Below are 27,191 nucleotides of genomic sequence, written 5' to 3'. Positions count from 1 at the left end.
GCCTTTCACGGCGACCTTGTCCTGACACCACCCCAGGGGGACGCGGGAGGCTGCTCACGGTCACCAACTCCCTTCCCGGCGACCCTCGATGGAGTAACTGCGGCCCCCGCCCCTGTCTCCACCACAGGTCTATGAAATCCTGAAAAGAACAACGTGTACGAAGGCCAAGTACAGCATGGGTAAGGGCGTGCTTGGGGCTTGAGGTCAGCACTTGCCTCGCTGTGTGATCTTCCTCCCCATCTTCTCTGTGGGGGCTGGGCAGCCGGGCCGGGGCTTCCCAGAGGGTTTTGATTCAAGCCTGTGTAACCATTTCAAGGCAGGAGAGCCGTTCCAGGACCACAAGGCGGTTTTACGGCTCTTTTAAGCACCAAAGGATCCTGGTCTCTGGCTGGAGGCCTCGGCGGTAGCCTGAGGTGCCTCTCCCAGCAGAGGCAGTGAATCCTGCCTGCGGGAAACTGAAGGGGCCCCCAAGAGGCCTCACCCTGCTCTTGACCCTCTCAGTCCAAGGGGAGGTTGTTAGGGTTCCTGTGGGGGCACTGTCCTCAGCCAGTAGCCAGACACACACGCAGCCTAGAAGGTGCCCTCCTCCCCTGCCTCCCACCCCGGGCCGTGGCCCTGCTGGAAGGGGTGCCTGGATGTGGAACCTGCCACAAAACCATCGCCGCTGGGCTCCTCGGGTACCAGTTTACAGAACATCTCAACCACAGGTGCAAAACCTTTCTGATCAAAGCATGCAGAGGGAACCCTCTCCCCATGGGGGTCCCTTGCCCACAGCCCAGGCTGAATTTGCTAAAGAAAATCATTTCAAGACAAAGGGACGCCTTTCCCCAGCCTTTCCTAGCTTCTCCTGGAGCTGTTTTACGACTGCTGAGAGCTGAGCTCACAGCACAGTCCTTCATGCTCTAGAAGCGTCTGAAGTTTCGTGGCTGGGGTTCAAGGGTGTGGGGAGGGTCTGGTAAGAGCCTGTGCACCAGAGGAGACCCCCTACCATTGGCTTCCTTGGGGGTGGAGGCAGGGGTGAGATACTCTCAGCTGAAGCCTGGGGCAGGCCCGGGATGCAGGGATAGGAGAGGATGCCGCCTCCAGGGTCAGGTGGGTGCATGTCCCCTGCCATGTGTGGCCAATGTCACAGGGCCACCCTTCTGGGACTGAATCTCTAAGCCTGTGTCCTAAGTCACTGGGCCAGGGGGAATTCAGGAGTCAAGAGTAAGCCAATAAAACTGACCCCGTAGCCCAGCCTCCGATGGAGCGAGATCCTCCAGGGTGACCCAGGCCACCAGAGGTGGGACAAGCATGGGTCTAGCCCCAGCGATGCGTCTCTGACCTCAGTCTCCCTGTAGGGTCCCTGTATGGACAGAGGGCCCTGGCAGGCTACAGTCCATAGGGTCGCAGAGTCAGACACGATTGAGTGACTAAAAGCACGGGGTCCCTGCTGGTGAAGATGTGTGTGGTTGCTCTGAAGGTTTGCAAAGAGTTCAGGCTTGGGCCCTTCTCAGCCAGAGCTGACCCCACACCAGGCCATCCTGGTTGGGGGTGGGGGGGCTGTCTCTGTCTTCTGCCAAGTTCCATGGTGGGGCTGGTTCCCATCAACAGTGACAGCTGGCAGTTCCCATCAACAGGACAGATGGTCCTTCTCTGCTCCCCATTCCACATTGGCACCTTGTCTGAAAGCCCTCCGGACCTCCAGATTCATAGATGGGGTCTGTTACGCACTAGCCTCTGTGTCAGGTAGGACCCCACCCTCAGGAAGTTTCTGCTCTGGAGGAAGGAGACGGATCAGAGAGAACCAGGTAAACCAGAGCATAGTCTTGCAGGTTGAAGGGGCTGGGGAGTGAGGGGGGATTTAGAATCAGTGATCAGTGGTCTTTCTGATGAGGTGGTGTTAGAGGGGTAGGCCTTCCACATAGAGAGCACGGCCTGTGCAAAGATCCTGTGGCAGCACGGTGTTGAGAGAGTTCTGGGGACGGTAAGGAGCCAGTGAACCTGAATCAGGCCCCTCCTCCACGTTTTATCGTAGCTGAACTTTCCAGCCAGGGGATTTTGGCCCCGTGCCCCCACCTCACTCTACTTTGGGTTTCCAAGCGTCCTCAGGTGCCCTGACCACCCCAGATCACTAGCTGAGGAGATGGTCTATTTCTAAGTGGCTTTCACGGAGGGACTTTCCCATCCATGCCAGACCACAGTAGTCACAAGTGGGACAGCCAGGCCGCTGAAGCGTCTGACCCACTTACTGCCTAGAAAGGCTCTTGGGCCAGGTGGAGGGCTCTATGACCAGCAAAGGGCTTCATGGAAACTCCTGGGCAGCTCTAGCTCCAAGAACCCCAGGCCCTGTGCATAGCCGGGCTCTGCCTTCCCCGCTTACTCTGGGGCTGGGCATCCACACCTCTGGACTCTGGGAGGTGCAGGTGTGGTTATGTTTTTCTTGCTCCCAGTGCGGGGCATTGAGCAACAAACTAGGACCTGGCCGTCATTCCACTGCCCCCCAGGAGCACTGGACAGCAAGAATGAGCACCTTGCCCCCCCAGACCAGCTTTGATCCTTTCGGGGCCTCATTCATGTATAACTAATAGCCGATGTATAAACAGGGCAAGGAGAGGGAAGAAAGAAGGACTCTGCCCTTTTAAATAAGAGGCGCAAGTGTGATAGACACGGTAAGTGCCTGTGCCTGCGTGGGGCCTGCAGGCCTCCTCTTCGGCTTTCCAATCAACCTAAAATCTAATTCCAAATTGTATGTGTGTTTTCTGACACCATCAATTTTCCCATCCATATTTTTCTCATGGTTCAGCTTCTCTAACCGCTTACATTCCACTTCCCTCATTCATCTGCAGGCTTGCCCTCAAGCAGGTGGGGGTAGCTGGTGAATCACAGGTTTGGGGGTCCCTCCTTCCTCCCAGGTGTCACTTCCTCTTGGGGTTTCCTCTCTGTCTTTCTAATTCTGCCAACAGAGCATGTTTTTATCATCTCCCAGTTGAACCCGGGGAGGAAACCCCAGAAAGGTGGCCGGGCTCTGTGAGGCCAGGTGTGGCTCACTTTGAAAAAATTCTCAATGATTGAGACAGTCCTGAGACCTCTCTAACTGAACCCGGAGCCGCAGGAGACATGAGTGGTCCGTAATCCTCTCTCTGCCTTTATTTTCAAGGCATCACGAGCCTGCTGGCCAATGGTGTCTACTCGGCGGCCTACCCCCTGCATGATGTAAGTAACCTTGACCCACACTGTCCACCTCTGCGCATCATTTGAGTCCCCAGGGCCACACCACACCAGAGCTCCCCGGAGCTCTTGTCCTGCTGTCCCAGATTCCTGCTTTGGCACTCCTGTAAAAACGTCACCGGCTCACAGCCCTTCCTGGTTCCCCCCGGTGGGACCATACTTACACGCAGAGCCATCTTTTCTCACTGAACCATTCCTCCAGGACAAGGGCGCTATGGCAGCAACTCTGCCCCAGGCATATCTGATCTTCAGGCCAGCTGCTCCACAAGAGCTGTGAGCCAGCTTGGTCTCCCCGGTCCCGCCCGCTGCCCCGCTGGGCTCTGGCAGATTGGCCAGAGCTCGTCGTGTATCTGATGCTGCAGAGCCAGTGGCCAGTTTCCTGAGCTGCATCGCCGAATCCCACTGCTACCCCTGACAAATATAGCGTGTGGCCACAGCCACATTGTCTTGGCTCCCGATGGAGAGAAAGAGGATTCTCTTATTGTCTCCATGGAAACAGGGACTAGAGTTCAGCAGGGCACTGGGGATGGGCCGTGGGGCCTGAGCAGTATGGGAACTCCAGACGGAGGATCTCTGGAACTTTCTAAATGTGTGTTACTGCAGAGGCTAGGAGAGAAGGGGGGCAGGCCTGGGGGGGTCCAAGGACCCGGCTTCTGGTCCTGGCCACTGCCTCCTCTGCGGCCTTGATTGGAGGCAGCCCAGGTCCCCTCTGAGCCCCAGCACCCACCTCCGCAAGTCGGAAATAATGCCTGTCCTGTCCAGTTGCCAGGGCTGCTGAGGGTGTTGATGGGAATACAGATATGGGAGGGCTTTCAGTGAGACACTGGGTTGGACAAACAGAGGGGGTCAGACAGCAAAGGGCCGTCCACCCGGACTGCTGACCCAGAGGCAAGGATGCTTAGCCGACCTGCCACCGCCCCCTTGCCACTCACTGCGGGGTTTGGGGATCAGCCCATCCCACGTTCCCACCTCTGTGCCTCTATTCCTGCTGTTCCTTCTGCCTGCAATGCTCTCGCACCTTCTCTGCCTAGACCCTCGCCCAGGGCAGACAGAGCAACTGCCTGGAGCCTGCCTTTTCCCCTCCCCTGCACGACTGAGTCCTCCCTCCCTCTCTGGGCCTGCCTGCTCTCTGTTCCACTAAGAAAACACTGTTTGCGCCATTCGTTACACGTGTGGCGCCTCCTATGTACTCAGTAAATGCTGTGTGGGATGAAGTCAGGTGGTCTTGACAATTGACCTACTGCTGGATAGATGTTTCCAGGACCAGGCTCAGACCCGCAGGTCCCAGCTGGAGCTCCTGGCTCCTCCCAAGAAGGGGGCTCACTCTTCCACCCCACCGGTGCCCCTTGGGTTTGCTCAGCCCCACGGACACCAGGAACACAGCCCTGCATGGCCTTCCAGCTGGTCACCCCTACCAAGAGGTCAGGGACAGAAGCCAAAACATTTCAGGGCCTCCCTGCCTGCTTGATTCAGCCCTTTAAGTCTCGAAAGGGAAAGGGGAGAAATCAACGTTTCTGAGCACTTAACTGTATAGTAAACATGGTTTAGTAGGAGCTTTATCTCATTTAATCCGGTGCAGACACGAAGGCTCAGAGAGGTTTAGCAACTTGCCCAAGGTCACACAGCACCCCTGTTGGGGAACTGGGGCCAGAAGACAGACGTGGTTGACAGGCTACTCCACTCCCAGCTGCACAACCACCTCCACCTTCCCTGGAGGCCAACGCACCTCCTCTTCTCAGGCTTGGCTGCTACATTTGTCTTAGGAATGGATTCTCACTGTAGTTTAAACCAACGAGTACAAGACTATCTTATCCACGGGGCCCACACAAAGCATTTCCAAGATCCGTATCTTGGAAATTCCTCTTGCATCATCATCTTTGCACCTGACAGGGAAGTAGGGAAACCGGTGATGTGGGGACTGTTCCCACTTTACAGATGGGGAAACTGAGACTGCAGCTGCTCTTCAACTTGCCCAGGGACACACAGCCCAGGGGCAGAGCCTAGATGCTGGCTCTGCTTCCCGGGCTCTTTCCAGCCGGGTGATGGACCTCAGTCATCTCAAGGGAGGATGAGGTTTTCCATCCGTGAATTTTCCGTGCAGCTGATGGACAGGCACACCGTTGAGTACTGAAGCTGAGGTACAAATATTTGTCGCAATAAATCCTTCTGAGTGGAGCCCCGTGGACCCCATGCCTTCAATAGAGGATGCTGGCTGCACTGAAGCTGCTCCTTAGCCTCTGGCAGGAGGCAGACTCCTCCTGTGCGTGTATGGGTCTCACCATCAGCCTCTCACCCCTGAGCTGTGCTAGGTCGCATCTCAGTACGTGACCCGGAGCACCCCACCCCCTCCAGGGCCTCACTTGTCCGTTCATTCAGCAAGAGCATCCATCCGTCAGACCAGGCTCTGGGTCATGGCCAACCAGACAACAGCCAGTTATGACTGTGCGTGGAGGATGGAGGAAGAGCCTTCCGATCCGTAACCGGCGTTCAACTCCGGAGAAGGACTTGGCATTTCAGCTGCTGCTGGACAGCTTTTTGGCTTCCTTCCTGGTTGGCAACTGCCCCCTTCCAGGTCACCAACTAACTGACCTCTGTGGAAATGAGGTGCTCCTGGAGTCGTGGGGCCGTCTCAGCCAAGAGGGAAAGCACTAGGGAGGCATAAAGGTTGAGGCGGGCGGCGGGGTGCGGAGGGGCTGGTGCCTAAGGTCTGAGGGGACCTTGGTTAAACTGCTTCCAGAGTATCCTCATTCCGAGACCACGGGAGTTAGTGGTCTGTCTGGTGATCACGTTCTCACCACTGGAGGGGGCTGACTGGGCTGGTGGGGCTCGTGGAAGGAGCTGGTCGTGGAGCGGGCAGCAGGCAGACCCCCTCGGCCCGTCCCTCCCATGCTGCTATCCGTCTGTGTCACCCATCTGGGAAACTGGGCTCCCTTTTGACTTCTAGGCCCTCCTCCTTTTCAGCTGGGATTGGAGACCTGGATCCAAGTCCCAGGTCTGACCAGATCTCGCGTCTCTCCCAGGGAGGTCAGCATGCTCCTCTGAGCTCCGGTGCTGCCCTCTGTACAATGCAAACATTGGCCTCACTGATCTAACTCAGCATCCTTCCTGGAACACTTGAGAGGGAGAGGGGCACCACCCAGGTGGGGCCTGGGACAAGACAGCAGGACACCCCCTGGCAGGATGGGATCCCTCCAGCCCCCAAAGCCCCTTTTCTCTGTGTCACCAGTTCCAAGGGACTGACTGCTTGCCCTTCCCGGGTATCATCTCTATATCAAGGGGAAGGTGCTTCAGGCTTTCTGGGAGTGGAGGGAGGGCAGGCGGGACAGCCCAGGGCTCGCAGCACTTGTTATCACAGGAGGAGGGGACCTGGGCACCCTTGCGCACTATACGAGGGTCTCTCCTGGGATGAGCCCACCTGCCTTGTGGAAAGGTCTCAGGACAATAAGAGCCTTTCTCTCTCTCCAGGGAGACTATGAAGGGGACAACGTGGAGTTCAACGACAGGAAGGTAGGTGTGCAGACCCGGGAGCCCGCTCCTTGGGGTCAGGGGCCCTGGGGCCAGCAAGGGGCAGGGGTGCAGGGTCGCAGAGCGGCAGCCCCACAGCTGGTGGAGAAGGTGGGTGAAGCTGCCTTCTTGGACTGTTTTCCTCATGCTGTGTGCGTTCTAAGTGGCTTCAGTCACATTTGACTCATTGCCACCCTACAGACTGTAGCCCGCCAGGCTCCTCTGTCCATGGGATTCTCCAGGCAAGAACACTGGAGTGGGTTGCCATGCCCTCCTCAGAGGGATCTTCCCGACCCAGGGATCGAAACCCGGTCTCCTGAGGCTCCTGAGCCATTAGGGAACTCTGATCCTCAGAAGCATCCTTGGCAGGTCGTCCGAGCATGTGAGGGGAAGGGAAGTGCCCCCGAGCCTGCCCTTTCGCCCCATCCTTCCTTCATGCACCGACTGCATCTCACTGGAGCAGCCAGAACCTCCACGGTTCTTTGCTGACATTTAGCCTAATCACCCCAGCTTCCGGGGAAATCAGTTTAGGAGCAGCGAGGCCAGCCACCTGGAGTGCCCCAGCCCCCAGCATCACTCCAGTAGGGGACACCATGGATGGTGGTCAAACCAGTGCTTCTCAAACTTACCTGTCCTGGAACCCTTTTTAATGGGGAAGTTATGGAGCTAGTGTTCTGCAGGACACACTTTGGGAAACACCAAGTGACCCTCTCTGCTCCGCTGGCTCCTAACCCCACCCACGCGTGCTCTCAGGACAGTCGCTCCTGCACCACCACAGCGGCGTCTCCTTCCCTCACTTGCCTACTCCCAGACACCAGCCTCCCTGCCTCTACATGGCTTCCCTGGTGGCTCAGACGGTTAAAGAACCTGCCTGCAATGAGGGATACCCTGGTTCAGTCCCGGGGTCGGGAAGATCCCCTAGAGAAGGGCATGGCAACCCACTCTAGTATTCTTACCTGGAGAATCCCATGGACAGAGGAGCCTGGAGGGCCACAGTCCAAGGGGTCACAAAGAGTCAAACACAACTGAGCAACTAACACTTTCTCTGCTTCTAGATGAACTCCTCCCATCTCCCCAACAAGCCCAGCCCTCCCTCACCTCAGGGAGCCATCCCGCCCTGCATTCCTTCAACCCCCCTGCTTGCCCTGCCTCTTGCTCCTGGAGAGTGGATCCCGCTGAGATGACGGTGGAGACGCTTCCCTGAGAACCTCACAATGGAGGCCTTGTCCCCAATCACCAGGGCCCTGAGCCTCTGTATGTGAAATGCTCTCTGCTCCCACCTCCCTCCAGCCCCCAATACGTGCTTTTAGTTCTCTGGTACTTGATACAACTCGCCTGCCCGCCTGGGAATCCAACTGAAGATGCTATCTGATTTAGCACAAAAATTACATATTTGGTTATTTTTAGTGGAACATCTGGCATTCGTCTGAGAGTCCGTGACTTGCAGACCTCCCCGATCCAGTCCACAGGCCTGCCCTGCACCAACCCCGGCCTTGGAGCCCAGCCTCCTACGTCCCTCTGCACCCCTGCCTCTCCTTGACACCCTTTCTGGCCATTCAGCCTCCAGGTCCCCGGCCCTCCCCCCAGTCTCCCACCTTCCTCCCCGCGCTCCAGCCTCACTGACCGCCTTTCTAATCATAGGAGACTTCACTGATGGCCACGTCAGTGCCAAGACCATTCAGTTATTACTTAGGAACTATTTGGCACTGCTGTGTGCCAGCCCAGCAGACAGCTCCAGGTTTATCCAGACCCAGCCGTGTTCTCTGCCTGGAATGCTGCCTACCCTCCACCCACCTCTCCCTATTTAATTGTATGTCCCAGCAACAAATACAAGGCCTGAGAATACTGGGTGAGTGGCTGGATGATGGGTGGACAGGTGGATGGACGAGTGGAAGGATGGCTAGGTGATGAGTCGTGGTGGATGGGAGGAAGAGGAAATGCCCCAGACACGTGTTTGGGTCTCAGCTCAGAGAACTCATTCTCCCATGACCACTTCGCCCTAAGTGATCTGGTTCTGAGTATTTTGCTTTTGCAGTGAAAAAGTCTGTGGCATCCTGTCAGTGGCAGGATCCCCACATGCTGAGGACACAGGACAGAAAGGGGGGCGAGCCAAGCCAAGGCCATTTTCCTGTGCTGATCTGCCGGAGCAGGGCACAAGCAGGAGTGTTTCAGGGGAGGCGGGCCGGAGCTGGGCCGAGCACAGCCACAGCTCTTGGCCTGATCTTTGGACTGCAAACCCGTGATCCAAGAGCTCCCTCCTCCGGGATCAGGGGATGTAAGGGTTACTCCAGGTGTGAACCGAGGTGGCCTCCGGTGTGCTGTGCTGAGAGCCGCGGGCCCTGGCCCATAATTCACTCATTCATTCAACAGTTGCTTGCTGGAAACTTGTCATGTGCCTGGTCTGAGAAGCTGGGGATGATGCAGACCAGACAGGCCTGGCCCTCTGGTGCCTCCATCCCAGGGGGAGACGGCAAGGGACAAGTCCATGTACGGTCACTACGGACCACCTCAGTGCCGTGGCAGCCCACCCCCCGCCCAAGCCGTGGGGGCTCAGGTGGGAGGTCTGGGCCCGAGAGATGCCAGTGGGTGGAGCCAGGATCTCTCTGAGGCCAGGTGCTGGAAGGCTCCAGGGTCACCATGACCAGAGCCACCAGCCCCCAGCCAGTCTGCCCCAGGGGCCCCAGACACCTCCCATCTGCTCACAGGCCGAAGGGCTCAGCAGAGCTCTGCCAACCCTAGCCAGGAAATCTGATGTTTGATTTCCTTGTGCTGTTGGCTGCAGGGTGATTGATGTTCTCTTCTTGTCAGGAAGAGAAGTCCACCGAGATAGAGTGGTTTATGTAGAAAGCTGGGCCGTACCCCCATCTGTCATGTCTGCTGGTGGGTAATGGCTGGCCTGCTGCGACCAGTCCCGCTGGGCCGGCCCGGGAACAGGGTGGCCAGTGTGACAAGGCCAAGCCTTCAAGTGGTCCTTCTGTGCCTCCCCTTCCTCATCCCTCCCTCTGATCCACCTCCAGCGCATCTAGGGTGTAAATTTCAGCTGAGGGTAGGAAGCTGCCTTTGGTGACGGCTGCTTTGTTTATCCAGAGGTGCTGTGCCATCTCGTCGGAGTTTGCTGGCTCAGACCTCTCCCTTTAGAGTAAAACTGTAGGCTTTCCTCCTTTTCTGCATAATCAGACAGATGACACATAACGAGCCCCCAGCACTCCACTCCACAAAGCCCTGGGTCCGTCTGAGTCCTCGCCATGACTTGGGAGGAAGGACAGGCTCCATTGCAGACCCAGTGGAGCCAGCGTCCCAGCCCGGCAGCCTGGCTCTAATTCCTGGACCCCTTCTCCTCTGAGATGGGGCTGGCCCCATGCATCCTAGTCCCTTCTGCAGAAGCTCCAAAGGCTCCCCCACCAGCAGCCAGACTTGCCATTAAGTCTTTCAGGACTTGCAGTCATGCTGAACACATCCTGTTCATGCCACTTACAGAAAGACTTAAAATCCACAGAAAGCTCCTCTTACAGAGATCAGAGTAGGCGAAGCCCAGGATTTTGACAGCAAGGTTTGCTTATACTTTATTAAGAATGCACTTAGCTGTTCTCTGTTGTTCTCCTCCCTGCTTGTTTTGTCCCTGTGTGCTGACTTCTGATGAGATACAGTGCCCGTGCTCTCCTGAGGATTATGCTCCAGCTGCAGAAGGAGAGAGGCAATGGAAAAAAAAATAAGGAAAGTTTACTGAACTTGCTAAAGGTTCATTTCTACGGACCCCTGAGTCCCTGGTCTGTGGAAGCTGGACCCCTCTGAGTGAGCCTCTTATACATTTTTAATTTTCAGAGGCTCAGTTGAAGGGATCCTTGTGCCTGGAAAACCATCCCACCTGTTGTGGGTCTTCCACGTCAGTGGGGGAGAATGTACTCACTCAGGCTGATGTAACAAAGTACCAGACAGGGCGGCTTGAACAGAAAACATTTTTTCCTGGAGGCTGGAAGTCCCAGAGCCAGGTGCCGGCAGGGTTGGATTCTGGTGAGGGCTCTCTCCCTGGCTTGCAGACGGCTGCCTTCCCGCTGTGTAGACTCTCTTCCATGTGTGCATGAGGAGGAAGCCAGCGCTGGTGTCTCTTCCTCTTCTTATAAGGACACAAGTACTGTCAGGGTCTTTTCTAATCCCCTTCATGGATCACAGCCTGTGGTGGTGAAGGGGCTTGCATAACTCAATGAAGCTATGAGCTGTGATGTGCCCGGCCACCCAAGACAGACGGGTCATAGTGGAGCCCTGACGCTCGGAAAGATCGAAGGCAAAAGGAGAAGGGGGCAACAGAGGATGAGATGGTTGGATGGCACCACCGACTCAGTGGATATGACTTTGAGCAAACTCTGGGAGATAGTGAAGGACAGGGAAGCCTGGCGAGCCTGGGGTTGCAGAGTCAGACATGACTTAGCACCTGAACAAATCCTGTCAGAGCAAAACCCTGCTCTCATGACCTCATTTAACCTTAATTACTTCCATAAATATGTAGCCTCCTAACACAGTCACATTGGGTGGCTAAGGCTTCAACACATTTGTGTCTGGGGAGATACAAACACTCATTCCATAGTATAGGGTATTGGCGATGATATAAAAAGCTGTGTTTTTTTAAAAAAGAAAAAGTAGAAAACTGTGTTTGATGTATTTGGGGCCACAGCAGAATCGGAATGCAAGAGGCGCTCACAAGTTTTAAATTTAAACATTAAGAAAAGGGGAGGACAGAAGTCAAGCTTCAGTGTACAGGAGAGACCCAGAGACCTTGGGATTCCTCCCAGGCATCCCCACGCTGGCCTCCTCTCCACTCCCCGAATGATGCCAGCAGAGACGGGCAGCCAAGGAGTAGGCTTCCAGCTGGGACCAGCTTCCCCCCAGCCAGCAGGGTCACCGTAGGCTTTGGGTTAAGGCTGACAGAGCATTAATTACCCACGTGCATGGGATCTCTTTATTAAAACCAGCAGTCCTAACCCGGCATCTTCTTTAAGAAACCCTACGTGTTCATACAGACATATGAATATACACGTTCCCACAAGGCCAAGCTCATTACCATCCTGCCCAAGCCTGGGGCGTAGTGGGTTTGTGGATATCATTCATCTCACTCGGCTATGTTAATCAGACAGCCTGTCTCGGGAGATCCACCCCGGCTCTTTTGCACCTTGTGAGATCTGTTAAAATCATACCACTGGGATTTCTCTGCTCCAAAGCCTGGTGGGACTGTCTTTAACAAAGAAAGTGCGGTGTCTGACAGTGGCAGGCCATTTTAAACCCTAGATCAAATGGTGAAGAGTGAGGATTCCGTAATGATGCCAGAAGCTTCTTTCCCATCCCCACTGTCACCTAAAAGCATAGGTCTGTTCTTGCTCGGGGATGCCACCACTGCCCACGGGTTCTTTGGAGCCCTTACCAGAGCTGAAACCTTTGACCCATTTTTCCATGTTCGTCTCCTCCCCCAGAATGGGAGCTCCAGGGCGCAAGGGGGTGTCTGCAGTGTTCAGCTCACAGTCCTGTGTCCAGCACGGTACCTGGCACAAGGCTGACTTTCTATATGAGCTGGTTGAATGAATGATGTAGCCGTGAGCTGAGTGCCTATCAAGGCTCTGTGTTCTGGCGAGGGACCTGGGAGCAGTTTACTTTTCCCTCACCACTTCCTTTTTCCCAGCTCCTGTACGAAGAGTGGGCGAGTTACGGGGTCTTCTACAAGTACCAGCCCATCGACCTCGTCAGGTAAGTGGGGACACTGACAGCAGGCCTGGGTGGGTAAACATCCCTGTGCGTCTCGACCGCACTGAGTGTACAGAGCGAGGGCCCCTGCTCGAACCTGAAGAGCTTGTGCAGGGGAGCTGAGGTCTCCCAGCAGAGACCGGATCGAGCAGCTTGTTCAGATTCGTCACAGGACTGGCTCGCGCCTGTCATGCTCACTGTCTCCCCCTAAATTCACAGTCTGGCTCGACCCAGTTGGGCCTCTGGTGGGGTTTCTTTCTGTGTCAAAAGGAAGAAAAGAGCTGACTGGGAATCTGTAAGAACTGCCCCTCTGGACACCGTGTCCCCTCCTGAGGGACCACCCTCCCAGGGCGGACAGACCAGCAATGTGTGTGCTGTGGGGACATGCAGATCAGAGCCAGCCCGTGAGGAAGACGGAGATGCTTAATATATGGAGTTACTGCTGCCTCCGGGCTGGAGTTGTTTGCTGTTTTTAGGCTGCACGAGGCTGGAACACAGCTGACTGCCTCTGGGCAGCATCTCGCCCTGCAGTGTGGGCATTACAGGAGGAAATGCTCCCATCCTTGGGGCTCAGCACAGGAAGGGGGGCACCGTGAAAGCAGAGAGCCCCCCAAAACATGACAACATGGCTCAGAACCGCCCCCCCACTCTCTGCTTGGTTGAGAACCCGGGGCCCCCATGTGAGCTGTTCTTGCTGGGGAGGGGGCGTGGCGTAAATTTTGCCCCTGCTGTGGATTGAAAGTAAGCGTGTCTCTGTCTGGCTTTGCCCTGCGGTGCAGAAAGTACTTTGGAGAGAAGATTGGCCTGTACTTCGCCTGGCTGGGCGTCTACACCCAGATGCTCATCCCGGCCTCCGTGGTCGGCATCATTGTTTTCCTCTACGGATGGGCCACTGTCGATGACAACATCCCCAGGTAGGCGGGCAGCCCCTCTCCCCAAAGACAGCCTCACCTCACTAAGGAGTCACATTCCCCTTACTGCAGGAACAGAGCTTCCTGGGACTGGGGCCCCTCACCCCACACCCGGTGCCCCGCTCAGCAACCACCACCCCCCTCCAAACCGGGAAGTCACAGGCCAGGCCGGGCACTGTCAGGACCAGAGCCGCCCCGTCCGAAGGCTTTAATAGCCGTCTGAGATCGTGGGCGGCCTTTGCAGGCACGCTCGCCCTAGGAGACATTTTATTGTCGAGAGGAAGACATAAAATAAATATCCGACTCCTTTTCGTCCTTTGAAGCTTTTTTTCCCATTCAGTCCTTAGTCATTATGTGACAAGAAAATTCACTGGTTCCCTGTGAGGTCAGGAAGTGAGGCAGGAGCGTTCGGAGACCTCTGGGCAGTGCTCTCCGCCGGCCGGGCCCCGTCTGCACCGTACCCCCGTGCCCCATGATGTGGGGAAATCGTGCAGCAGCAGCTTGGTCTGCAGGGGCTGGCCCGGTGCAGCAGACCCCGGCCCATGCCCGCAAGGCTAACAGTCCTGCCGCTGTTCCCCAGGGAGCAGGCCAGGCGTGGGGAGCTGCGGGAAGGAGGCCGAGACCCCAGAGATGGCCTGGCCTCGCGCCAGGAGCGCTTCTCCCAGACTGGCAGCCAGAGCGTGACTCAGGCAGCGGGAGTCTGAGAACAGCATCTCCCCTCTTTGGTTGCTGTTCCCGGAACTTGCCAATCTCGACCCAGGGATAGCGGTTCATGATGTGAGCTCAGGACGCCAGCCCTGACTTCCACCGGGAACACTGTGCCTGCGGGCAAAGTGCTGGTTAGAGAGGCGGATGCCCCGCCCGCCTCCCGGGAGCCGTCAGTCTGTGGGGACAGTCTTGGGACATAGGGCAGGTTACCCTTCTTACAGCTCAGCGCAGCATCTCTGAAGCAGAGCCCTGGTTTAGGAAATTCATCCATGGGTCTGGTCAGAAAAGGGCCGATGAAGGAGTCTCTGACCTGGGGGGGAGACTGGCTCCTTAGGACCCACTCAGTGGTGTAGAAAGGCCGCTTGCGGTGAAGTTTTGTACGATGGATGTTTGAATACATGTTGTTTTTGAGTCACTAAGTCATGTCCTGTTCTTTGCGACCCCATAGACTGCAGCCTGCCAGGCTTCCCTGTCCACCACTATCTCCCAGATTTTGCTCAAACTCCTGTCCATTTAGTCGGTGAAGCCATGCACTCACCTACGTGAATAACCATAAAGTACTCCACCCACCCGGAACCAGAAAGTTAAAGGAATCTGGCTTCTGTCCCCTCCAGGGTTATTTTGGGCGCAGGCAGGAGAAAGCTTGTCCCTTTGTTTGCCAATGACACGAGTTCACTGTGCTCAGGGGTTTAATGAAGGCAGAGATCAGAGTAGCCTAGACGTGGAGGGGACTGCACTCCAAAGTCTAAGAGACTTGGTGAGTGGAAAGCGGGGCACCCCCATGGGGACTGCTCCATCCACCTCCCTCCCGGTCATGGAGGGAGGGCAGGGCTGGCGGCCTTGGCCTGGACAGCCTCCCTCGGGAGGCTCAGGCTCCCCCGTAAGGGCGCTGACAGCCCCGGGCCGGGCCAGGCCAGCGCTGTCACGTGGCCAGGGTTATGGACAGCATTCACTGGGAACTCTGGGGCCCCGTCTGACCTCGGCCTCCGCTCGCCTGGCGCCTTGGACCAAGTGAGGTGTGTGTTCCCCTTGGAGCCTGGCCCGGCCAAGTCTGTAGGATGGCCAGTGCCCCCATGCCCCGCACCATGCTGCCCCACCACCCGTCCCTCTGTCTGCTCCAAAGAGCAGGCGCCTGTTGCTCGTCTTTATTTTGGCTGAAGGCAGTGAAGGGAGAGGCTGAGGGTTTAAAACCAGCAGAAACAGGCTTTTTGTCTGGCTGGCGTTGTTTAAGCTGGCAGGGCGGAGGGCTGGGCAGCCGTGGGGCTCACAAGCAGGCAGAGACGCAGGCCCTGGCCTCCCTGGCCCCTTCCCACCCTCAGGCTCCAGGCCCCCCACCCAGTGGTGCCAGACCACACGCTGACAGTGGTGTGTCCATCCACTGGTCCCCTGAGAGGGCCGGGGTCATGCACGGGTGGGTGTCCTGCCCCTCTGCCTTTCGGGAGAAGCCCCCGGAAGAGAGGAAGCTCAGGGAGGACGAGAAATGGGCCCCTCGAGTTGGTGCCTGTACCTCCTATTGGTCACTGCAGCTGCCATCGCTCTGTTCTTCCCGCAGTAGTGATGGTGAATGGGAGGATGGTTTAAATAACCCAGTGCCGTTCCCAGGGCTCCCTGTACATTCCCTTGTTTAAGCCTCCTGACAACCCAATAATATGGGCTCTTGGGGAATTCCTTGGCGGTCCAGTGGTTAGGACTCAGCGCATGTGTTCACTGCCGTGGACCGGGGTTCAATCCCTGACCGGGGAATTAAGATCCTGCAAGCAATGCGACATGGCCAAAAAAAACCCAATATACTTAAATAAAATGCCCATGACCCTTTAAAAAAAAAAAGAGAGCTCTGTAGTCTCAGCATGCCCATTCTATGGATATGGAAATTGAGGCCAAAGGAGTTCAAACGACTTGCCCAAGGCCACACAGATCCCGAGCAGTGGAGCTGGAATTCACATGCAGAGCTGGCTGGCTCCCGAGTCCTTGCTGCCGTCCGAATTGTGTGTACCTGATCCTCCCAACATACATATGTACACAGGCACACATGTGTGCTCACACACACACACACATGCTTCCCCACATGCTCCGAGGCAATAGCCTTGCCCACCGTCTGTCTTTCCATCTACCGTGCCTGACGCCGTGCCTGCCACACACAGCAGGTACGCAATTTTTTGATAAGTGTTTGGGGAGAGCGACTGTGAGAAGAGAATTGAGTGGGATGCCTGCAGTGCTGCCAGAGGAGGGGCCCCCACAACCTCTTGGCAAATGCTCCCCAGTGGCTGTGGTCCAGCCAGGATCCTGAGCATAAGCTCGTGTGCATCCAGACATTTTTCTTAAAAGCTGTAAAGTAATCACCCCATCCACCGCCCCCCTTCGCCCAGAAAGCCGTCTGACCCTGGGAGGCCGCCCCTGCCTGTGCCTGATTATGGCTCAGCGTCTTGTCCGAGTGAGCAGGGAGGAGAGGGGCCTGGCAGGGCGCCGCTGCGAGGCCCTTTGCTGGTCTCGCTCCTCCTCTTCCAGAAGCAGGACCCGAGTCCGAGGCTCAAGGACCAGCCCCGGCCTCACAGAGGACAGAAACTGCCCCTCAAGGAGCCCAGCCAGGCCTCCCGGCCTCAGCAGGGAGCCTGGCCTCTGGGCGGCAGCTGAGAGCCCGGCAGGGACAGACGGGCTTGACAGGGACAGAGCCCTGGGCGCAAGCCCCACTCTGCTGTGTGGCCCTGGACAGGTGGTGTCCCCTCTGTGAAGCTGGGATTCTAACAGCTCCAAAGTTGGTCCAGACCGGGTGGACACTCGGTGCGGTCTCCTGCTCGCATGGCTGATGGCCTTTAAATATTACACTTTTCAGTGTCAGTAAGAGAGAGTCTGAGAACTGTCAGGGTGGAGGAGGAGGGCCCTGGGCATCGCAGAGCTCCCCACGGCCCCCAGACTTTGCGTCCGCTCAGCTGAGTGAAAGCCTGCCCTGAGCAGGGCCCCATCCTGCTCAGGGGCCACCCCTCATTTCCAGGGTGAGCCCGGCCTGGTGGGACCACAACCCCAGGCAGCTTCTGGGTGTGTTCCTTCCGACCTAGCCACCTGCCTCCTGAGAGGAGGTCTGGGTGGACCACGTCTTCATCTTCTTATAGGTCCGGAGTGCCCAGCGAGGCCCTCAGGCTGGTACCCAGGGCACCCCCACAGGGGTGGACTGAAGCCCCCAGGAACGGCACTGAGCAGGTGCTGGGTGCAAGGCCAGCACTCAGGAAGGGCATGGCATCCTCATGCCTTGACTGCTTTCCTCTTTTGGGTCTCCCGGGCCTTGTCACGTCAGGACTTGGACGGCATTCACTATTAGCACAGCTTTGATGGTGCCCAGTCATCAGAGGGAGGCTGCTAGGGACCTCGACTTCTAGGGTCAGCTCCAGGGCAAGCCGTGCGTCCCACTGCCCGGGGCCACCCCAGAGATGAACGCTTACACGACCCTGTCCCGCCACACAGCAAGTCCCGTGGGTCCACAGCCAGGTCACCCACAGAAGTTTCAGGCTGGGTGCAAACAGTGTGGGACCCTGTTCAAAAGTCAGTAAGACCATGCGGTGAGGGGAGCAGAGAGTGGGAAGCCAAGCTGGGGCCTTGGGTGGAGAAGAGGGATGTGGGCCCCGGTGGAAGCCCGCTGGCAAGCCGACCACACCATGTCCACTCCGGCAAGGACGGCATGGCTCCAAAAGGTGCTGGTCCACGGGGGCCAGCGGGGGCCCTGGCCGTTGGCGGGGGACTCCGGACTGTCCTCTCTTCCAGCATGGAGATGTGCGACCAGAGACACAACATCACCATGTGCCCGCTCTGCGACAAGACCTGCAGCTACTGGAAGATGAGCTCCGCGTGCGCCACCGCCCGCGCCAGCCACCTCTTCGACAACCCCGCCACCGTCTTCTTCTCCGTCTTCATGGCCCTCTGGGGTAAGCGAGCGCCGCTCTGGGGCAGGGGCGGCCTCAGGTGTGTCCCGGCCCTCCCTCCCTCTCTCCCTCTCCTCGAGGTTACCTGCGGGGGCGTGTGCCAGGAATGTCCACAGGAGGGACAGTCAGCTCCCATTCCGTCTGCTGGGCACCCGGGGCTGAACCCGGGGCTGTGCTGGGTCACAGATGCACACAACCGTAGATGCGTCCAACCGGGCCAGGAGTCCCTCATGAAAAGTCTCGGAGGGTGATTTCTCCCGGAAATGGAGCTCTTTCCCAGGGCTGGGCTCTGTTGGCTCAGGAAGGGCAGCTGCTTTTGAAGGAGGAGGGCCAAGGGGCCTGCCTTCCTCCCACCATCCTCCCAATGATGGTGGGGAAACTGACCCCGGCCAGGCCCTGGGGCATCTCTCATCACCCCTCAGCACCCCTGTGGGTGCCCACTTCACAGGTGATGACGTCAAGGTCCAGAGAGAGTGGATGTGAGTTGTCTGGGATCACCCACCTCCTGAGCCGCCATGGCCTGTGCCCTTAACCCCTGGACTGCATTGTCACCTGGAGTCCAGGGCAGATGGCTCCTCCCCAGAGTTCTTCCGAATGCAGGTCCTACCTGGTACCCATCTCGGGCTTGAGGGGACGTGGGAGGTGGGTAAGTGGTGGCTGGATGAATCTCCACACACTCCGCAAACAGATGCACCTCCGTTTCTGGGTTAGCCGACAAGCCTACCTCCTCCTCCGCAACCCTGTGTACAGCCTTTGCCAGCAGGGGATTCGGGGCTTGGGCACCCATGTGCTGAGCCACCATCCAGGCACCAGAGCCCCCATATTTGTGCTCAGGGGTCCCAGATAGTATGAGATGGAGCTGCACAGAGACAGCAGAAAAGGGAAGGGTCAGGACCTCTGAGAAAGGGCAGTCAGGAGGGGCTGCCTGGAAGAAGCGTGAGCCTCTTGAGCTGGGTTCTGGAGATATAAGGGGCAGGGTTGCTGAGATGTGGGACAGACAGACCGTAGACACACAGAGGGCTGTGCTGTCACCTGCTGAATGGCAGCCCCGTGTCCCACATGCTCCATGTGTCCTGGTGCTCAGTGGGCCCTGGTGGGCCAGGAGGTGGAGGGTGCCACTTGCCAGCCAGGTGTGCTTCTCTGACCTGTCAGTGCGATTGAGATCCGTGAGGATCCCGTCAAACAGAATTCAGTACAAGCCTCCATTACGAAGGGGAGTGGGGACCCGCCCTCGACCTGAAGAGGACCCCTCAGAACCTCAGAATCCTCTGAGTTGGGGCCTTGGATTCCCCTGCAAGCCAGGGAGAGTTTGGTGGTAACAGGAGAGAAGAGCCAGCCTTGCGGGCAGCAGAGCAGAGCTGATGCCCAGGCGGTGGGCTTCCAGGCCCGCACGCTTTCGGAACCCTCTCCGGGCCTGAGCCCACCCTGCGTGGCCCCGCAGCCTCCCCACCGCCCTCGTGGTTGTGTTCAGACTTCATCAGTGTTGAAGGGGCTCAGCGAGCCCAGGAAGCACTAGGTGCTGGCAGGAGGCTGGGGTTTGTCCCATTTTGGCCAAGGCTTCCTGGAGCCAGGGGCGTGGGGTTCTGGAAGCCAGTGTGCAGAGGAGCCGAGGGCTGAGTCAGGGGTCAGAGGAGAGGGGGAGAGCCTGGCCTGTCCCCTGGGCTCCTGTTCCAACGTGGACCACCAGCTGGGTTGTCTGGTGTCCGATCACTGCCCAAGCACATTTCTACACTCGTTGGAAACCTGGGAGGACGAGTCCTGATGAGGGTCTGAGCTGCAGCACTTCCTCTTAGAAGACGTGCATGCACCAACCACCTCACTCCCATCCCATCCCCATCCTCAGATCTGAAGAGGCGCTTGGTGTCCTCATCAGAGGCCCCTTTTGGGCTTCTTCTCCACCGAGGCCTCGTGCCCTGGGCACGGCGCGCCTCTGCCTGCATGGCTGAGGGGACCCAGTTTTCATAGCAGCAGCCTCCACACGCCACCAGCCAGCTCTGTTCCCTCATCTGGGATCCATCGGCCTGGGTGGTGGCCAAGCCAACACCTACTGTGGTCTCCAGGTGACCCACGAGCAGGCATGAACATACGGTGCTCAGCGCCCAAGCCCCTGGAAGGATGTTCAAGGACACCTATCCGGTTGGTCCACGTGTGCACTTTCACATCCCCAGGGGACTCCAGTGCAGCCCTACCACTTCCCCATCCTGTCATTCAGCCCTCAGCTTCCTCACCTGTAAAATGGGTGTAGGATAAGGATCTTTACAGCGGGCACAAAATCTCAACCAACACTCAGCACGTACGTGGCTGATTCTCAATAAATAGCCTTGCCCTTGTGACCGCGGACCACTGGCGCGGCTGCCTGCCACGCTGCAGGAGTGTGAGACCGGGTAGACGTGCCTGGTGTGTAGGGCGTGTTCCAGCTGGTATTTAGTTAAGTGTCTGTTCTGGGCTCTGGGGAAACCATAGGAGGTGAAAACTGCCGTGTCCACTGCCTTCACCCTGGCTGTAGGAGGACGCAGCAGGGGCAGAGGCCCCGTGGCGAGGCTGCAGGCCTGCTGACGGAGCAGGTGCAAGGAGCAGACGGGACCCAGGAGGCCAGCACAGGCCACAGGGAACTTCGTATTCACCGGGAGGACTAAGGAGCCAGTGCGGCCTCTGCCGTGTCAGAGTTTTTCTCGTCTTAAACTTGTGTTGGAGATGGCAACTGATGCACAGAGAAGCTGGGGAGGTGGTGGGAGGAGGCTGACCTGACTCTGAGGGGGGCGGCGGGGGGCTTTCACTGCCACCCGAGCTCCACGGTAGACCCTCCCGCGCCCGCGGGTGACAGCGAGAAGCCGGTCTCCATGAGAGCAGACAGGAGGACTGTGGGGACGCGCAAGAGAAGCAGTCAGGGGCCTCTCGCCCCCCACCGCGCCGGGCTCCCCAGCAGTGTCCCATCTGTTCCCACTGTCCTGCCCAGAGGCCTGGGAACTGCTTCTCCAAACTGAGGGCCTCTGACGGAGGACACTGACCATCCCAAAGGGCTCTCCTGCCTGCCTTATTGTGAGCTAAGGAGATGCCTTGAGCTTGGCCAAGCAGGGGTCACCTGGAGGTCGAGGGGTACAAGCTCCCCATCCCACATGAACATCACCCCGCATCCTGCCCACCTGGGCATGACCCATGGCCCAGAGGGTCCCCTGCCTGCCATCCACCCGCCGCGGCCCAGACACGTTCGCCTCTGCAAGCATCTCTGGGCAGCACGTGGCTTACAGGCTCTCTGTCCTTCTCCTCTGCAAACGTCTCCTCCTCCCATCAGAGCTCGCTTCAGCTGAGAGCCTGGGAGCCGATAGTCACGAGCCATTTGGACACTAATCACCCCATTTCCAGCTTCAAGAACGACCTTCCACGGTCAGCCCCAGGGGTGGTCTTGCTCCAGGAGCCCTGAGAGCTCAGTTGGATTCTGGCCACTGCCCATGTCTCAGAGAATCCTGGAGTGTCACACACCATCCCTGTCACCTGCCATCCCTGTCACTCAGGACACTCCTGGGTGCTGCACCCACAGGACGAGCGTGGTCCTCAGAGCCCCTTCCTGTGCTGTCCTGAGTCTGAGAAGACCCGGTTAGTCAGTGCCCTGGTTGCTTGGGAAGAGGCTAGGGTGAGACTCGTCCCTCCCTCATTGGTTCAGCAATGGCCTGTAGCCCGTGGACACTCGGGTAATAGACATACCAGAACTGTCCCTCCCCCAGGCTCTGGGGAGCTCCAAGCATAGCTTCACCATGAACTCTGTCATCATGGCACAGGCTGGTCCTCCCAATGAGGCCGAGAATGAGAGTCACAGGTCACCAACTCAGTGCAAGGGAGAGATTTCCAACAGAGAGTGCTGGACCAGGCTGGGTTGACAGGTGGTGAGCACCTCATTCCAGGAAGCAATCAAGCTGAGGTCAAAGGACTGCTTGCCAAGGCTGCTGCAGAACATGGGGAAGTGACGTCTGTGTGTGGTTCAAAGTGGCTTATGAGAATATTCCTGGCCCCACACCCTAGCTCTGATGCTTAATTCTGGGATCAGTCTGACTATAAATGTAGGATTGATGGCCATCGGTCACTGTGCTGACGTGTCTGTGTCTGACGTGGGGCCTGATGCTCCGCGTGCTTCATTTCACTGCATCCCTGCAGCTGAGAAGTTGTCCCCGTTTCACAGGTTATGAAAGTGGGGCTCCACTGAGCCTGAGCCCGTGTCCCTCCCCTGTCCATCCCTGTCTCTTTGGGCCCCACGTCCATCAGAACCATTCCCCATCCCTTGCCCCCCGCCCTCTGCTCATCACCAGCCTGCATGACTTTCCGCAAAATCTCTGATCGGCTCCCTTCCTTCTTCTCTGATCAGGGCCCAGGCGGCTCTGAGCTGAGCCTGGAGAACCTCCTAGCTGAGCACAAAATCTCCCAGTTCCCCTGCTCCAGGGTGGGGCGGCTGGCCCTGCAGCAGGCACCCAGGGGAGCCTGCCTGCCAGCTGCGGGCTGGGTGGTTTGGTCCAGTTCAAAGCCCCGCTAGGTTGGCTGTGTGCCAGGATGGCTCGTCAGAGGGTAACAGCGCCAGCCACCAGCCAGACTCAGGTTCAAATCTCAGCTCTGTCACCTCACAGCTGTGTGACCCTCAGGCAAGTTGCTTCACCTCTCCAGGCCCCGGGTCTCCATTTGTGAAATGCAGCTAGGAACCCAGCCCACCTCCAAGAGCGGCTGGGAATGGGGAATGAGTCACACCTCGTGGTGTCTCAGGGCTGAGCCTGGGGCTAGTCGTCACGCGTGCCAGCCGTTACATCCGATTGGTGAGCGCTTGCTTTTTGGAAACGTGAAAATGGCCTAGATAGACCCTGTGAGACTGGCGCTCAGCTCTAACTCTCACATGGCGCCTGTGGGGCTCTGTGAACTGGGTCCCTTCACCTCCTTCAGAAAAGAACACTGGCTTCAGCTGGCTGGTGCTACTGCGCGCCGGGCACTGTCCTGAGCCTCTTACGTATGGAGACTCATTCATTCTCCCGGTGACTTAGAGGAAGACAGGCTCTGCTCCTTCGTTTAGCAGATGAGCCACTGAGGCAACTTTCCAGGGTGACACAAGCGAACAGGCAGAGGCCAGGGGCTTCCCTGGCGGCCCAGAGGTTGAGACTCTTTGCTTCCACTGCAGGGGCACAGGTTCGATCCGTGGCTGGGAACTAAGATCCCAGTTGCCCTGTGGTGCAGCATGACCCAAATTTGTTTTTAAAAGGGGAAGAGGCAAGACCTTGAACCCCAGCAATCTGGCTCCCCAGTCCCACATATGTGACCCCTGGGCTCCACTCCCTTTGCCAGTGGTACTAACCAGCTCTGGCTAACGTGTGCCCTTATTCCTGGCAGGATGACCTTAAATTCATTCTCTCGCCTGGACTAGCTTTCCTCCCTCCCTCCAGGCAGACAGGCTCCTTTCCCCCTGCAGAGGTTCACACAGAGTTCACTGGTCCCCACAGCAGCCCTGCAGAGAAACCCTGTTATTCTCTGATGAGGACATGGGAGCACAGAGAGGTTAAGTGACTTGCCCGAGGTCACACAGCTAATAGATCCGTAACATTTATGGCAGGCCCGGGCCCTGGCCCGCCTGCCTCCATGGTCCAAGCTAGTGTCCTGGTCTCACTCTCTGTGCCTCTTCCGTGCCCTCCTGGGGAAGCAGAGATTCACCACAAGCCAGTGGTGAGGGGCAGACAGGCAGCAATGCTGCTCAGCCCACCAGCATGGCAAGGAGCTGGTTGGATTTTGTGCACTGTCTCCATGAAGCCAGTTTGCTCACAGCATGCTTGTGTATTGAGCACATACTGTGCGCAAAGCGGTACCACCCCCCACCCTCAAAGGTGCCGGCCAGCACTCACCAGCAGCCCCGTCCTTTCCTCCTCTATCCAAGATACAGGGAAACGGGCGAGCCTGTGCTTCCACTGTCCGCCCCCCTTCCTCCAGCTCCACTTCCGCTGTGGGAGACCACAAAGGTGCCTGTCTGTCAAGGGCAAGTTCAGTCTACATGTTCCTGTTTGGCAGGGAGGGAGGGGGAAGCAAAAAAGCCAAACCGCTCCCAGGAAGCACTCAGGGAAAGAGGAGCTTATTATAAATGAAGACGAAATCAACAGGAAGGGGCCTGCTGGGCTAGGAGGTGCGCGCTGACTGCCCGCCCCTGCCCGCAGGGTGGAGGAGACACAGCCCCTCTGTCCCCAGTCCTTTCACACTTTGCTGTCAGTGTGATTAGCAGCAAGCTTGCCGTTGTTGAGTAGGATCTTTTTTTATCCCTTATTCAGTTACTTGTTCATTCCCCTCTAAAGGATCATTTTCCCACTGGTGTTTCTTCCCCCACTGGGTCCTTACTTTTCCTGTCCTCCAGCTGTGAACGCTTCTTCTCGCTCAGTAACAGAGAGTGACCCCAAACCTGTTTCTGCCCTTGGTGGGGCTGGGTCACCGCCCCAGGAGTTGCTGTGGCCGCTGTTTCCATCTTGTTTCCGCTCTGCCATGGGGTCTGGGTTGCCCGAGGGGGTGACCCCGCTGGTCTTGGAACCCTGCGCTTTGGCTGAGCGCTCCACTGCCTGGGATTTATAACATTTCAAAACCTCTAGTAAATGGCAACCCACTCCAGTGTTCTTGCCTGGAGAATCCCAGGGACGGGGGAGCCTGGTGGGCTGCCGTCTGTGGGGTCACACAGAGTCGGACACGACTGAAGTGACTTAGCAGCAGCAGCAGCAGTAAGGTGTCAAGACGAAGCAACTTTGAGCTCCATTTAGCTGTTCGCACCAGGATCAATTTTCTGAAATTATAGCATAATAATGGAGTTTTCAAGGCTTGTCAGTTCCAGGCAGAACAAAGGGAGTTATTGGATTTGAGCCCGGCTGCAAGGAGCTGTAGAGAGATGGTCCCAGCGTCAGTGGAATGACAGGTGTGGTTGAAACCCCTCCCGGGGTCTGCGCCCGAGGCTCTGAATGCAGTTGGCAGGTCAGCGGCTGAGTCACCGGAGCGGGGCGGAGACGGAGTGAGACTTAGTCTCTGCTGGAATCCAAAGGCCAGCAGCGGGCTCGTGAGCGGACACTGGTTCAGGGGATAAATAAGTGAAATCAGTGAGACTGTGAAGGGTCAGGGCCTTTGTGCGGGCGGGAGCCCCAGCTCCCCTGTGGGCTGACAGGCAGGTTCACGCCATCGCCTGGTCCCTGCAGCCCGAGGAGACCCATCGCTGCTCCCCACGTGCGGAGAACATGCACCGTCAGGAGCCAGAGGTTGGCGAAGCTGTTCTCTGCTCTCGGGGACTGCACTTTAAGAAGGGCACGCCCTGCCTGCCCCGGCGCCCTCGTGGCTCAGGAGTGCCTGGTCCAGGTTCAGGAGTTGAGGCACCCCGGCCCACAGGGAGCTTGGGCCGCGCAGGGGAAACGGGGCCGTTCTCTGGGCAGCTGCAGAAGCACCCAGCCTCGGTCAGAGCCTTCCCTCCAAGGCCTCTGTGATGTTCCAACAGAAGACAATGGGTAGGAGACTTCCCTGGTGGCCCAGTGGTTAAACTGGGCTGTCACTGCAGGGGTGCGGGTTCAATCCCTGGTGGAGGAACGAGATTCCACGTGCCACAAGGCATGGCCGAAAAAAAAAAAAGAAATATCCTACAGAAAAAAAAAAAAAAAAAGACAGTGGGAGGGTGTGGAACCAGGAGCATTTAATGATGCATCCAAGATCGTGCCATGTGTCGGGAGCCGTGCTTCAGGGGAGGAAGGTCTCAGAAAGGGGCCAGCAGCCAGCCGAGGAGGCGTCCAGAGACTGGGGGATTAGGGTTAGGCCTAGGAGTGAAGGCAGTTTGGACAGTTCAAGCAGAGCCCAGGGGAGGTGGGACGGGATGCGGCCTGGGAGGAGAGCCGAACCAGAGACACGGGGTAGCTGGAGCACGGACTGACAGCTCATCTGATGGACAGAGAGGTGGGTGGAAGGAAGGGTGGATGGTGGGTAGGTCAGTGCATCCAGACGCGTGTGTGCACAGGGCCAGCCACAGAGCTCGCACGTGGACTGCAGCACACCAGGCCTCCCCATCCATCACCAACTCCCAAAGTTTACTCAAACTCATGTCCATTGAATCGGTGATGCCATCAACTGTCTCATTCTCTGTCGTCCCCTTCGCCTGCCTTCAATCTTTCCCAACATCAGGGGCTTTTCAGATGAGTCAGTTCTTCACAACAGGTGGCCAAAGTATTGGAGTTTCAGCTTTAGCATCAATCCTTCCAATAAATATTCAGGACTGATTTCCTTCAGGATGGATTGGTTAGATCTCCTTGCAGTCCAAGGGACTCTCAAGAGTCTTCTCCAGCACCACAGTCCAAAAGCATCAATTCTTCGGCACTAAGCTTTCTTTATAGTCCAACTCTCACATCCATTCATGACTACTGGAAAAACCATTGCTTTGACTAGACGGACCTTTGTTGGAAAAGTAATGTCTCTGCTTTTTAATATGCTGTCTAGGTTGGTGATAACTTTTCTTCCAAGGAGCAAACGTCTTTTAATTTCCTGGCTTCAGTCACCATCTGCAGTGATTTTGGAGCCCAAAAAAAGTCTGTCACTGTTTCCACTGTTTCCCTGTCTGTTTGCCATGAAGTGATGGGACCAGATGCCATGATCTTAATTTTCTGAATGTTGAGTTTGAAGCCAACTTTTTCACTCTCTTCTTTCACTTTCATCAAGAGCCTGTTCTTCACTTTCTGCCATAAGGGTGGTGTCATCTGCATATCTGAGGTTATTGATATTTCTCCCTGCAATCTTGATTCGAGCTTGTGTCATCCAGCCCAGCGTTCCTCATGATGTACTCTGCGTATAAGTCAAATAAGCAGGGAGACAGTATACAGTCTTGAGGTACTCCTTCTCCTATTTGGAACCAGTCTTTTCCATGTTCAGTTCTGACTGTTGCCTCCTGACCTGCATACAGGTTTCTCAAGAGGCAGGTCAGGTGGTCTGGGATTCCCATCTCTTCAAGAATTTTCCAGTTTTTTGTGATCCACACAGTCAAAGGCTTTGGCATTGTCAATAAAACAGAAGTAGATGTTTTTCTGGAACTCTCTTGCTTTTTCGATGATCCAACGGATGTTGGCAACTTGATCTCTGGTTCCTCTGCCTTTTCTAAATCCAGCTTGAACATTTGGAAGTTCACGGTTCACTTACTGTTGAAGTCTGGCTTGGAGAATTTTGAGCATGACTTTACTAGCGTGTGAGATGAGTG

General features: G+C 57.0%; 1 protein-coding gene across 5 annotated transcripts in view; it reads left to right on the top strand.

Moving 5' to 3' along the window:
• The window catches only part of ANO1 (anoctamin 1), a 176,262-nt gene that overhangs the window by 108,109 nt on the left and 40,962 nt on the right, over positions 1-27,191 (top strand). For 3 of the 5 annotated variants that reach the window (XM_055415298.2, XM_055415305.2, XM_088832192.1), the window contains exons 7-13: positions 128-179; positions 2,586-2,651; positions 3,140-3,195; positions 6,676-6,717; positions 12,383-12,447; positions 13,224-13,358; positions 17,817-17,977. In XM_055415298.2, coding sequence (XP_055271273.2) covers positions 128-179; positions 2,586-2,651; positions 3,140-3,195; positions 6,676-6,717; positions 12,383-12,447; positions 13,224-13,358; positions 17,817-17,977 — 577 coding nt within the window. The remainder of the gene's footprint in view (positions 1-127; positions 180-2,585; positions 2,652-3,139; positions 3,196-6,675; positions 6,718-12,382; positions 12,448-13,223; positions 13,359-17,816; positions 17,978-27,191) is intronic. The other 2 variants (XM_055415302.2, XM_055415308.2) reach the window with 1 other exon arrangement.

The sequence above is a fragment of the Moschus berezovskii genome, chromosome 25 (genome assembly GCF_049115385.1).
Source record: "Moschus berezovskii isolate FMDL1 chromosome 25, NW_MosBer_1.0, whole genome shotgun sequence".
NCBI classification, from domain to species: domain Eukaryota; kingdom Metazoa; phylum Chordata; class Mammalia; order Artiodactyla; family Moschidae; genus Moschus; species Moschus berezovskii.
The sequence above is the reverse complement of the archived record's forward strand: the minus strand, read 5'-3'. Positions and strand labels throughout refer to the sequence as shown.